This window comes from Microtus oregoni, unplaced genomic scaffold (assembly GCF_018167655.1).
Source record: "Microtus oregoni isolate MIOR12 unplaced genomic scaffold, Mior012 000011F_ref0000422, whole genome shotgun sequence".
Lineage (NCBI taxonomy): Eukaryota > Metazoa > Chordata > Mammalia > Rodentia > Cricetidae > Microtus > Microtus oregoni.
This window is the reverse complement of record NW_024543070.1, coordinates 8402842-8414431: the sequence shown is the minus strand read 5'-3', so window position 1 is coordinate 8414431 and position 11590 is coordinate 8402842. Positions and strand designations below refer to the sequence as shown.

Genomic DNA, 11590 nt, shown 5'->3' with positions numbered 1-11590 from the left:
AGAGCACGAGATGGGTTGAATGTATAGGGCCAGAGGGACAAATAGGAAAATTAAAGCCATATGTAGCCAATATTGCAATGAATTTATGGGGTCGTGACCTATTACAACAATGGAATACTGAAATTAACATTCCTGCTAAATCTAGAGCCTATATTTCTGAGAATAATATTAAAAGATATTACAAACTGAGAAAACCAGCCATTCGGGCTGTAAAAGAACAAGCAATTGATGTCCCTTCAGAGATACCAACAGCCTTGCCTCTAAAATGGTTGACTGAGAAACCAATATGGACAAAGCAATGGCCTTTAGCTGAGGAAAAGTTACAGGCTTTAGAACAGCTGGTACAAGAACAATTAGATGCTGGACATATAGAAGAATCTACCAGCCCTTGGAATTCTCCTGTATTTGTGGTTAAGAAAAAATCAGGTAAATGGAGAATGGTGACAGATCTCAGGGCCATCAACAAGGTTATTCAACCTATGGGCCCTCTGCAATCTGGAATTCCTTTGCCCTCTTTATTACCAAAAGGATGGCCTCTCATAGTTATTGATTTAAAGGATTGTTTTTTCACTATACCTTTGCAAAAAGAAGATAGAGAAAAGTTTGCCTTCACAGTGCCTACTTACAACAATTCTCAACCTTCGAGGAGGTACCACTGGACCGTTCTCCCCCAGGGTATGTTAAATAGCCCCTCCCTGTGCCAATATTTTGTGAACCAACCATTGCAAATAATACGCAAGAAATTTCCCAAATCTATAGTATACCATTACATGGACGACATCTTGTTATCCGATTCAAACATGGATACCTTGAACAGACTGTTTGAAGAAATAAAGATACTTTTACCTAAATGGGGATTGCAAATAGCTCCTGAAAAGATTCAGAAGGGAGATTCTGTTAATTATTTAGGTTATAAAATAGGTTTGCAAAAAATTAAGACACAAAAAGCACAAATTAGGAGAGATCGCCTACGGACTCTTAATGACTTTCAAAGACTGTTAGGAGACATTTCCAGTCTACGACCAGCTATTGGAATAACACCTGATCTAATAATTCATTTGAACAAAACCTTGGATGGTGATAAGGATTTAAATAGTCCCAGAGAATTAACAGCTGAAGCAGAAAAGGAACTGACAATGATTGAGGAAAAATTACAACAGGCACATGTGGACAGGGTGAATCCAGAGCTCGATTGTATTCTCGTCATACTACCATCAAAAATTTCTCCTACAGGAATTTTAATGCAGAGAGATGATATTATTTTGGAATGGATCTTTTTACCACATAAACCAAGTAAGAAACTGAAAACTTATGTGGAAAAAGTCTCTGAGTTAATTATAAAAGGCAAGCTGAGACTTCGTCAACTAGCAGGCATAGACCCAGCAGAAATTATAGTGCCTTTCACTGCTGATGAACTAAAGAAATTATGGGAAGATAATGAACCATGGCAAAGAGCTTGTGCTAATTTTTTGGGAGACATTAATAACAACTATCCAAAAAGCAAGCGGCTTAACTTCATAAAGAGAACTTCTTGGATTCTTCCTCGAATCGTCCGTGATGCTCCAATAACTGGAGCCCGTACATTCTATACTGATGCCAATAAATCAGGGAAGGCAGGTTACAAATCAGAAGACTTGGATAAGGTGGAACAAAGTCCGTATACTTCTGTCCAGAAGGCGGAATTATATGCCATTCTTATGGTGCTAAGGGATTTTAAAGAACCTATTAATATAGTTACAGATTCACAATACGCAGAAAGAGTTATTTTACATATTGAAACTGCTGAATTTATACCTGATGATACTGAACTAACCTCATTGTTCCTCCAGGTTCAAGATTTGATCAGGAACAGGCTTTGCCCTATGTACATAACACACATCCGATCCCATACGGGTCTGCCAGGTCCTCTAGCACAAGGTAATGCAGAAATTGATCAATTATTGATTGGTAGTGTGCTACAAGCCTCTGAATTTCATAAAAAACATCATGTTAATAGCAAAGGTTTGAAGAAAGAGTTTTCAATTACATGGCAACAAGCTAAGGAGATTGTAAAGAAATGCCCTACTTGCTCTTTCTATAACCAAACGCCACTGCCTGCAGGGGCTAATCCAAAGGGCACCCAAAGGAATGAAATCTGGCAGATGGATGTGTTCCACTTTGCAGAATTTGGCAAATTAAAATATGTACACCACACCATAGACACGTATTCAGGTTTTCAATGGGCTACTGCCCTGAGCTCAGAAAAGGCTGATTCAGTAATCACACATTTATTGGAAGTTATGGCCATCATGGGTATACCTGCGCAAATAAAGACAGATAATGGTCCAGCATATGTATCTAAGAAAATGAAACGCTTTTTTGATTATTATAATATAAAACACATTACAGGTATACCAAATAATCCTACAGGTCAGGCAGTTATAGAAAGATCAAATCGTACTATAAAGGATATGCTGAACAAACAGAAAGGGACTGAAAATACCCCCAGAAATAGATTACATAATGCTTTACTAACCTTGAATTTTCTTAACGCTAATGAGAAAGGAACGACAGCAGCAGAAAGACATTGGATAATGGAAAAGTCTGCTGAACTAAATCAACCGATTTATTTCAAAGATGTGCTGACCTCTCAGTGGAAGCCAGGAGATGTGCTACGTTGGGGAAGGGGTTTTGCTCTTGTTTCCACAGGAGAAGAAAAATTGTGGATACCATCAAAATTAATAAAGTTTCGATTTGAAGAGGAGAAACCTCTTGGAAAGGAGAAATGACAACTCATCCACAACGATGATATTCATACAGGTGGTAAGAAAAACATATAGAATGGGGGCAGGGTTCTGTTCTTATCTCCACAGGAAAACACTCATCTTTGAGAAATTCAAGGGACCCTGGATGTTTGGATACTGACAGATGGAAAAATACCTGCCCAATAGGAAATATCAAGACAACTGAATGGGTTGTGTAAGTAATATTAAACCATATTTCTAAATTTATAAAGCTGGTTTTGAAGTTGGACTCTGGCTCAGTCCCTCTCCAATTCCAAGCCTGTTAGTAAGAGAAAAACCCAGAGTTTCTGGAGTTTCTGTCTCATGTCAAGAGCCATGATATGGGACAGAAAGAAATATGAGTTTAGAAAACATCTTTGCTTCTCTTCATATCTATCATACTTTTCATTGAATATATCTATCATGTCTTTCATTGAATATATATATATATATATATATATATATATATGTCTATATGATTAATGTTTAAGTTTTTCATAATGAACAATGAGTTTTTCCTGAAGTGACATTTGAAGTTTCCAGGAAGAAGATGGGGCCCCATAACAACAACTCCACCTGGTTGATATGACGTCATGATACTGATAGCGCTACTACAAGACCTGCTTTTGGTACCAGCTGCACAAGACAGTTCCAACTTGGTTAGCTGAAACGGTGCACATCTTATACAACATTTTGGCAGGACCTGCACGAAAATACTCAGAGACTATTTGCAATTTTAAAAGACATTATCTTGAAATTTAACCATCATTTTACTTTCACAGGATCCCCCAGAAAGAACGTCGCCCCTATGACAGCTGGAAGTAATTCTAGAGAACGACGTCCCCTCTCCCAGTAAAGTTTGCCCTTGGGTTTAGGGACATCATTTAGGGGTTGATTATAATTAGTATATGATTGAGGGTTGGGAGAGGAATTTTATAAGCTCAAGGATCATTTTGAAAAAAAAAAGAGGGAATGATGGGATAATAGATTTATAATTGTGAGTTACTGCTTTTAGACAAATATATTGGTATCAATTCTTGTATAATGAAACAAAGTTAAATTATATGGACTATTGTACGCATGCATGTTTCTACCTCTGTTTAAAACATTTTTATGTATTGACATATATTGTATTGATATATATATTGTATATATTTACCATATTGCAGTGTACATTTCTACCTCTGATTAAGATACTTATATAATATTTGTGTATTGATATATATTTACCTACTGCAATGTATATTTGTACATTGTTTATATTTGGAGGTCATTGTCCTCATTTGTTTCACAGTCGTTTATTGTCTTAGTCTTTAAGTTAGATAGATATTGAGAATTATATAGACTAATTGTCATCTAAGTTTGTCATTTATAATTAGACTAATCAGGTTCTTTAGATATATAGAGATTATACTCAGTATAGATAGATAATCTTCAACCTCTTCAAAGAGCTGTAGAATATGGCCTTTAATCTAACTCAGAGTTTCGTAATAGTGAGACACAATTGCTCCTGGCAACACCGCTCTATTCCCGAGAGAATGTTGAGCACCAAAAACACTCCACCTGGAGCCTTTCTATTTTGGCAGAACTGGCCTTTGGGCAAAGAAATGCCCATACCTCAACCACTGACACAGATACAGAGCGTGCATCAATGGATAAAACAGGACTGTCATATCCTGCCAAGACAGGGTAAGATAGTTTTGAAAAGTTCCTTGCCTTTAATAATGGTATGTCAGTTATGTTAGGCCTTAGCCAAAATTGGTTGACTCAACGTTGCAAACGAGACTTTGGGTGATTGCCCAGGTAGTCAGTTGTCTCTGTCAATTGTTGCACATTTTGGATATATCTCGTTTGTTGAGTAGTGTTTATTCCCTTCTCAGATCTTTGACTGAGTTGAAGATTATATAATTGTAGTTACTCTTTACATTATTTGGACTCCTTGAGATAGAATGTTTAGCAAAGCTTTTGTTCTCAATATTGTTTGTTATATTTATTATTTGTTGTTATTGTATGTAGTTGTATTTGGTTTAGTTCTGTCTTATTTAGACAAAAAGGGGAGATGTAGGGATAAGTCCCGCCCCTTAGGGGGCGTGTTCGCCTCGGGCTAATGTCTGCCTATAAATTTGGCTAGCAAGCTCCGAGCGCTTGCTTCTGCTTTCCTGGTCTCCGCGGGAACGGTGGTTCTGTAAGTCTATTTCTACATTAAAGCTATATATATATTTTTACACTCTGTCTGCATTCATTTACGCCGTTACAGGGGAGGGCCCAGCCCACAGGGGCAGTGCACCCTTGGGCAGGTGGTCCTGGGAGATACTAAGGAAAGAAATTGAACATGAGCCTGGAGAACACAAGCAGGCATCCTCTGTGGTTCTGCTTCAATTTCTGTCTCCAGGCTTGCGCTTTGGTTCCTGCAGATGGACTGACCTGGGAGGTGTAAGATGACTCGCTGGTTTCAGTCATCGCTCTATTGCAGCAACAGAAAGTCAGCTAGGACAATGTGTGAGCCGCTCAACAGTCCTCAGAGTGACTCTTTCTTGTGGGTATTATCTTTATTTTTCGAGGACACTGAGATCAGCAAGGTTTATTGATGGCTGACTACATGTGTGAACCCCCAAAATTCCAAAGCAAAACCTTAATCCGCAATGTGATGATGGTATTACAAGGTCAGGAGCTTGAGAGACTTGGAAAGAGGGCTCTGTCTTCAAGAATAGGACTCGGTCCCTGACTAAACCAGGAGCCCATTTCCTCTTCGTCCACGTGAGTAGGCAGTAAGAAGATTCCATCTCCAGAAAACTGGTCCTTATCTTAGTGCCTTCTACTGGCTGGTTTTGTGTCAACTTGACACAAGCTAGAGTCATCGGAGAGGAAGGAGACTCAGTTGAGGAAATACCACCATGAGATCCAGCTGTAAGGCATTTTCTCATCTAGTGATCAGTGGGGGAGGACCCAGCCCGTGGTGGGTGGTGCCATCCCTGGGCTGCTTGTTCTGGCTTTTTTTTTTTTTTTTTTTTTTTTTTTTTTTTTTTTTGGTTTTTCGAGACAGGGTTTCTCTGTGGCTTTGGAGCCTGTCCTGGAAATAGCTCTGTAAACCAGGCTGGTCTCGAACTCACAGAGATCCGCCTGCCTCTGCCTCCCGAGTGCTGGGATTAAAGGCGTGCGCCACCACCGCCCGGCTGGTTCTGGGTTTTATAAGAAAGCAGGCTGAGCAAGCCAGGGGAAGCAAGCCAGCAAGCAGCACCCCTCCATGGCCTCAACATCAGCTCCTGCCTCCAAGTTCTTGCCCTGTGTGAGTTCCTGTCCTGACCTCTTCTGGTGATGTAATGTGGGAGTGGACGCTGAACACACCCTTTCCTCCTCAGCCCAGTGGTCTTCTCGCATTACTATAAACACTAAGACATCCTCAGCCTCGGATGCCTCAGGCTGCAGAACTGAGAGCGACCACTTCTGTTCAGACTGACTAGTCTGAGGAGTTCTGTCACTGTGGCCCAAGGACACTGCAGGGGTCCTCTGTGTGGCTCTCTTGGCCCTCACCCATGTTTTAATGTTAGTTTTAGCAAAGTTCTGCTAACTGTCGCATTTTAATGATGATCCAGTTAACACTTAAAACATTTAGCCTTAGATCCAAGTTATATTTAAAAGATTTCTCTCTCTCTCTGTCTCCCTCTCCCCCTCCCTCCCTCCCTCCCTCCCTCCCTTCCTCTCTCTCTCTCTCTCTCTCTCTCTCTCTCTCTCTCTCTCAGTGTGTGTGTGTAATAATTAATAGAGGACCAAGCTGGGATTCAAATCCAGGTAATTTGACTTCATGGCAGTGTTCTCGAGTGTGGTGGGGCAGATACAGTGACAAGTTGAAAGAATTTAAAAATACTAATAAAATCACCCAGAAGTCAGAATGGAACTTCAATATTACTGAATATTTTAATTTTTAACAGCAGTAATGAAATATTTTTCCTCCTTGGGTGGACCACTCCTCTGGACTTAGTAGGCTGGATACTATCCTGTCTACATGTGGGTCCAACGAGGAGCAGCCACAACACAATTCAGAGAAAATCACAACTGGAAAACTGAGAATGGCCGAGAAAAAAGATAGGAAGACTTTGGGCTTATATTTTTTGGTCTGTTGTTTACTTTTTAAAGTTACTGTGGCAAAATGCACCTATGGAAACGTATTGTTTTAATCATTTTTTTTTTTAAAGTTTTTCGAGACAGGGTTTCTCTGTGGTTTTGGAGCCTGTCCTGGAACTAGCTCTTGTAGACCAGGCTGGTCTCGAACTCACAGAGATCTGCCTGCCTCTGCCTCCCGAGTGCTGGGATTAAAGGCGTGCGCCACCACCGCCCGGCCTGTTTTAATCATTTTTTAAGTGTACAGTTTCATAGAATTAGGTCCATTCACACTATATCTAGCAAGGGCTTTACCAGAACTTCCCCATTACTCCAAACCAACCTCTTCAGCTATTGAAAAATTAGCATCCTGCCAGGCAATGGTGGCGCACGCCTTTAATCCCAGCACTCGGGAGGCAGAGGCAGGTGGATCTCTGTGAGTTCGAGACCAGCCTGGTCTACAGAGCTAGTTCCAGGACAGGCTCCAAAGCCATAGAGAAACCCTGTCTCGAAAAATCAAAAAAAAAAAAAAAATTAGCATCCTATTTCTCCCGCTACAGCCCCTGACTGTCTCTGTGACTCTGTCTCTATGAATTAATCACATATATGTAAAAGCATGTGATATTTTCTTTTTAAATATTTTGTTCATTTATGTTTTAGCACATGTCAGAATTTCACTATTTTTCAAGGCTGTCTAATATTCCACTGCAGGAAAGACCCTAGGTCTTGAGTGACCTCATTAAGCTACCACATCTTCTAGGATGCCTAGAAGTGAGATAAACTATCCTTCCTCTTTCCTTCTTTCCTTCCTTCCTTCCTTCCTTCCTTTCTTCCTTCCTTTTAGTTTTTCAAGACAGAGTTTCTCTGTGTAACTGTTTTTTTGGAACTTGCTCTATAGACCAAACTGGCCTTGAACTCACTAAGATCTGCCTGCCTCTGCCTCCCAAGTGCTAGGACTAAAGGCATGCACCACCACACCTGGCAATACACTATACTTCTTCTTTACTTCTTTACTTCTATACTTCGTGGAGAATTGTTTGTTCAGGCATAGCTCACATCCTTCTACAGCAGCTCCCAGGCGGGTGGCACAGAGTACCCAGGACAACTTGCTGGCATGTGGCAGAATTTCTCCACATCATTGATGTGTATATCTAAAGCCATGTATGTGTGCATTAACACAGACCCTTAAGGCCCACGTCTCCGCCTCCTTTCATCATTAGTTAATTTGATAACCATTTCTTGCTCATTTTAACACTTATAATTACTCAGTACCTAACATTTAGTTCTTCATAAAAACAAAAACAAAACAACAACAACAACAACAACAAAAAGTCTGCCAAGCTCCAGGTTGCCTGGAACATCGTGCCATGCTCTCTCAGGAACATGGATTGATGTTTCTCAGAATACTTTTCTACAGTCTTCACTGGAGATGAAAAAGAAGGAAAACATTTGTTAAGAAATGCCACCCTGCATCAGTTCCAGTTTGGCAGGCATGTGGAGGGTGGGTGGTTAATGTCTTATTATTATATGGCACTTGTGAAATTGAAAGCATTACAGCAATAATAACAGCAATAATAATGAAGGGATACTTACCAAAACTGAAAAAGACAAAATGAGTAGTGAGTTACCCTGGCAAAGAAAGTTGAGAAAATGCCATGAAGGCAATCACCTTCTCTGGGAAGCAGACACGAGGTCTGACTGATCTGCAGGCTCCTTGTGGGGCACAATGGCTGTAAAGAAGTGAGCAGTGGCAGTCAGGGATCCAGGGAGGTGAGGACCAAGAGACACATGAACTGGGAGGAATGCCTTTGTTCGTGGGTTCCTATAAATATATATATATATATATATATATATATATATATATATATATCTTAAAAAAACCTGAGTAGCTGCATGTGGTGATGCATACCTTTAATCCCAGCACTTTCAAGGGTAGAGGCAGGCGGATCTGTGAGTTCAATGCCAAACTGGTCTACACAGCAAGTGTCAGGGCAGCTAGGGCTACATAGAGAAAGCCTGTATAAAAACAAAACCAAAAAACCTGAGTAAGCATGTATAGATTCTTTTCTGTGTCTGTCATTAAAAATCAATTATGATACAAAATATCAATTCATTGTAAGCAGGCATTATGTCTTCTGCAATGATCGCACTATGTAACACCTCATGAACATTTAAGGCTTTGCTTGTTGCTTTCTGGCTTCCAGTTTTTCCTGTCCTGGGAGCGTACAAAAGCCTTTAGAGATTCATCAATCCAACCCTTTCATTTCCTAGACAAAGGAGAATGGCTGCCCACTGGCACATTCATCCTCAGTGGCAGAGATTGGCTTGCAAGTAGGTCTCCTGGCCCCCACTGGGCACTTTCTCATTATTTGACATGACTCACCCTTAGCCACAAGCCCAGCCTGTGCTTGTTTGCCGAGCTTCGGTCTCAAATAGGCTGCAGTTCTGTGAGGGAAGGTACAGGTCCATGTGGGCCTAATAGACCCAGAAAGGGGAGATGCTAAAAATACAGTCTCTACACAAACACACACCACACCCACACTCAGTCGGACCACCCTAGATAAGAAACATCCCCTGATTCAATCACTGTGTATGAGGGACGTTTCTAAGGGTTCACATACAAGGTTATTGATTTCAGAGGCAAACAGCTAGAGAATCGCATGTTTTTTACAAGCTCTGCGAATAAAACCCTGGTTACAGATGGGAACTGGGAGGTCAGGGGACATCTCCACACAGTCCCTAGTACCATACTCTCAGAATGATTGCTAATTCATGGTGGAACCTGGTTCCAGACTCCAGCACAAACAAAACCACAGAGGGTTAGATTATTATCAAAAGCCCTACCATTCTGACATCTACTTCTGATCTACTATGTGTGTGCGTCCACACGGCACATGTCCCAATCTGGCCATCCGTGTTTCTGCTTGACAGCACCAGGATGCTTTGTGGTACCATTCCTGAGAGAAATAGGAATGAGGTGGTCGGGCCTCTCACGATCAGAGCCATTTTGTTCATGTCTTTTGAGGCCTTTTAATACCGTAGTTTGGAAATGTCTGTCATACATGCCTGTTCACAGTAACGTAAGAAATGAGTTAAGAATATTCATAAACTGTGGAAACTATAAAAAAGTGCTAGAAACTGACAGCCTGGAGTTTATCATCAGAAAGTACCACAGCCCCAAGCCTGCAGAAATGTAGCTTCCCTGTGCTCCACAGAGCTCTTGAAAGCAGCCCCACTCATAGAGAAGCATTGCCTAGACACTGCTTTCTCAAGTGAAGATGAATCATTTTGTTTACAAAACAGGAGCCAGCCGGGTGTCTGCTTCGTCTCAGGCAATGAACTGTCCCCGTAGCGCATTCCGCGTCTCTTTCCATATCGTTCGCTGCCTCTCGTACACGGACTCCTGGAAAATCCTCTCCACTTGGGTAGAAAAGCCTCGGCTTTCTTCCTCTAAGGCATTGATGGTCTGTAGTGCCAAGGGAGTCCTTTCCCGAGGGAGGGGGCTGTTCAGGGGCCGCATGGGAATGACGGAGTTGTACTTGTGCTGCCTGTTCACAGAGTTCATCAGGGAGGTGTAGAACTGGAAGTTACACCAGGTGTCTCGTAGGAAGTTTTCAGTCAGTAACAAGATGGTCCACGCAGACCCATTTACAGCATCGTCTAGATTCTGCAAATGCAGCCTGCCACACGGCATCTCGGCAAAAATTATCCCTGGCCTGATACCAAAGTCATTTTGAAGCAGATCCTGGACCCTGAGGGCCTCATCTATGTCGTCCTCTGCATGCAGGATCACAAATTTGAGGAAGGCTTCTTCTTCAGCTTCCTCCTCAGGCATCTCTCCTTTTGCCTCAGCTCCCTCCTGCTCTCCTGTTGGCGGCTCTGTTCTATTGCTGTGCTCCACAAAACCATGCAAGGACACATCCTTAGAATCCTCGGATTCATGGCAGTCTGGAGCTGCATCCTCACTGTGTCTCTTGTGCCAAGAAAGAGGACAGTGATCTAGTTTAGACTTCCCAGCTCCCATGGCAGGCACGTGGAGCAGAAGAGGGAGCTTTACTTGAGTCTCAGCATTTCTTCTCAATCTAAAAAGGGAATAACAAAACAGAACATTATATGTTTAATCAAAACATTAAAAAAAACCTTTTGTTCAAACTGAAAAAAACTAAAAATAGACAAACACTGTAACATAAAGGCCTAAGAAAGAAACAACAGCCAATCAAGAAACCAAACTATCAGGCTTTTGTGAGTTTCACTAGGGCTGCCAGAGACAAGAGAAACATTTTGGTAACAAACAGATACAAATGAGGAAAATATCCCACAGATGACTGACAGTTGCTCTGCTGAGTCAGCACCAAGGGATCTGAAATGTCGGTGTTCAGGATTCACTGAATTTCTGTGGCGGTGGACGTGATGGAGAAGAAATTAGGATACACAAAACCATCTTTCCCCAGGTAGTCTTCAAAATGCTAGAGAACAAATATTCACCTGAGGAAAGTTAATAGCCCTGTTTGTGTCAAAATCTAGGGACTAAGATCTGCGGCTTTCTCGAGTAAAGCCAACCGAGGATGAATTCCCATTTATTCTTTTGTGATCTGAGATTCTGGAATTAGAAGAATTAGACCAGCTGCAAAAGAAGCGTGACCCATGTGAGTGGGATTTAAATCATTCCAGAAGATGTTGGCAAGGTTAACTTCAAGGGAGAATCTTTCATCAAAAGACAATTTAGACTA

General features: G+C 41.4%; 1 protein-coding gene across 1 annotated transcript; it reads right to left on the bottom strand.

Annotated features, from left to right (window-relative positions):
* Window positions 1-9814: 9814 nt before the first annotated feature.
* Ticam2 (toll like receptor adaptor molecule 2) lies at window positions 9815-10884 on the bottom strand. Its single transcript, XM_041659705.1, has one exon. The coding sequence runs from the start codon at window positions 10882-10884 to the stop codon at window positions 10189-10191; it is 696 nt and encodes a 231-aa protein (XP_041515639.1). The 3' UTR covers window positions 9815-10188.
* Window positions 10885-11590: the final 706 nt, after the last annotated feature.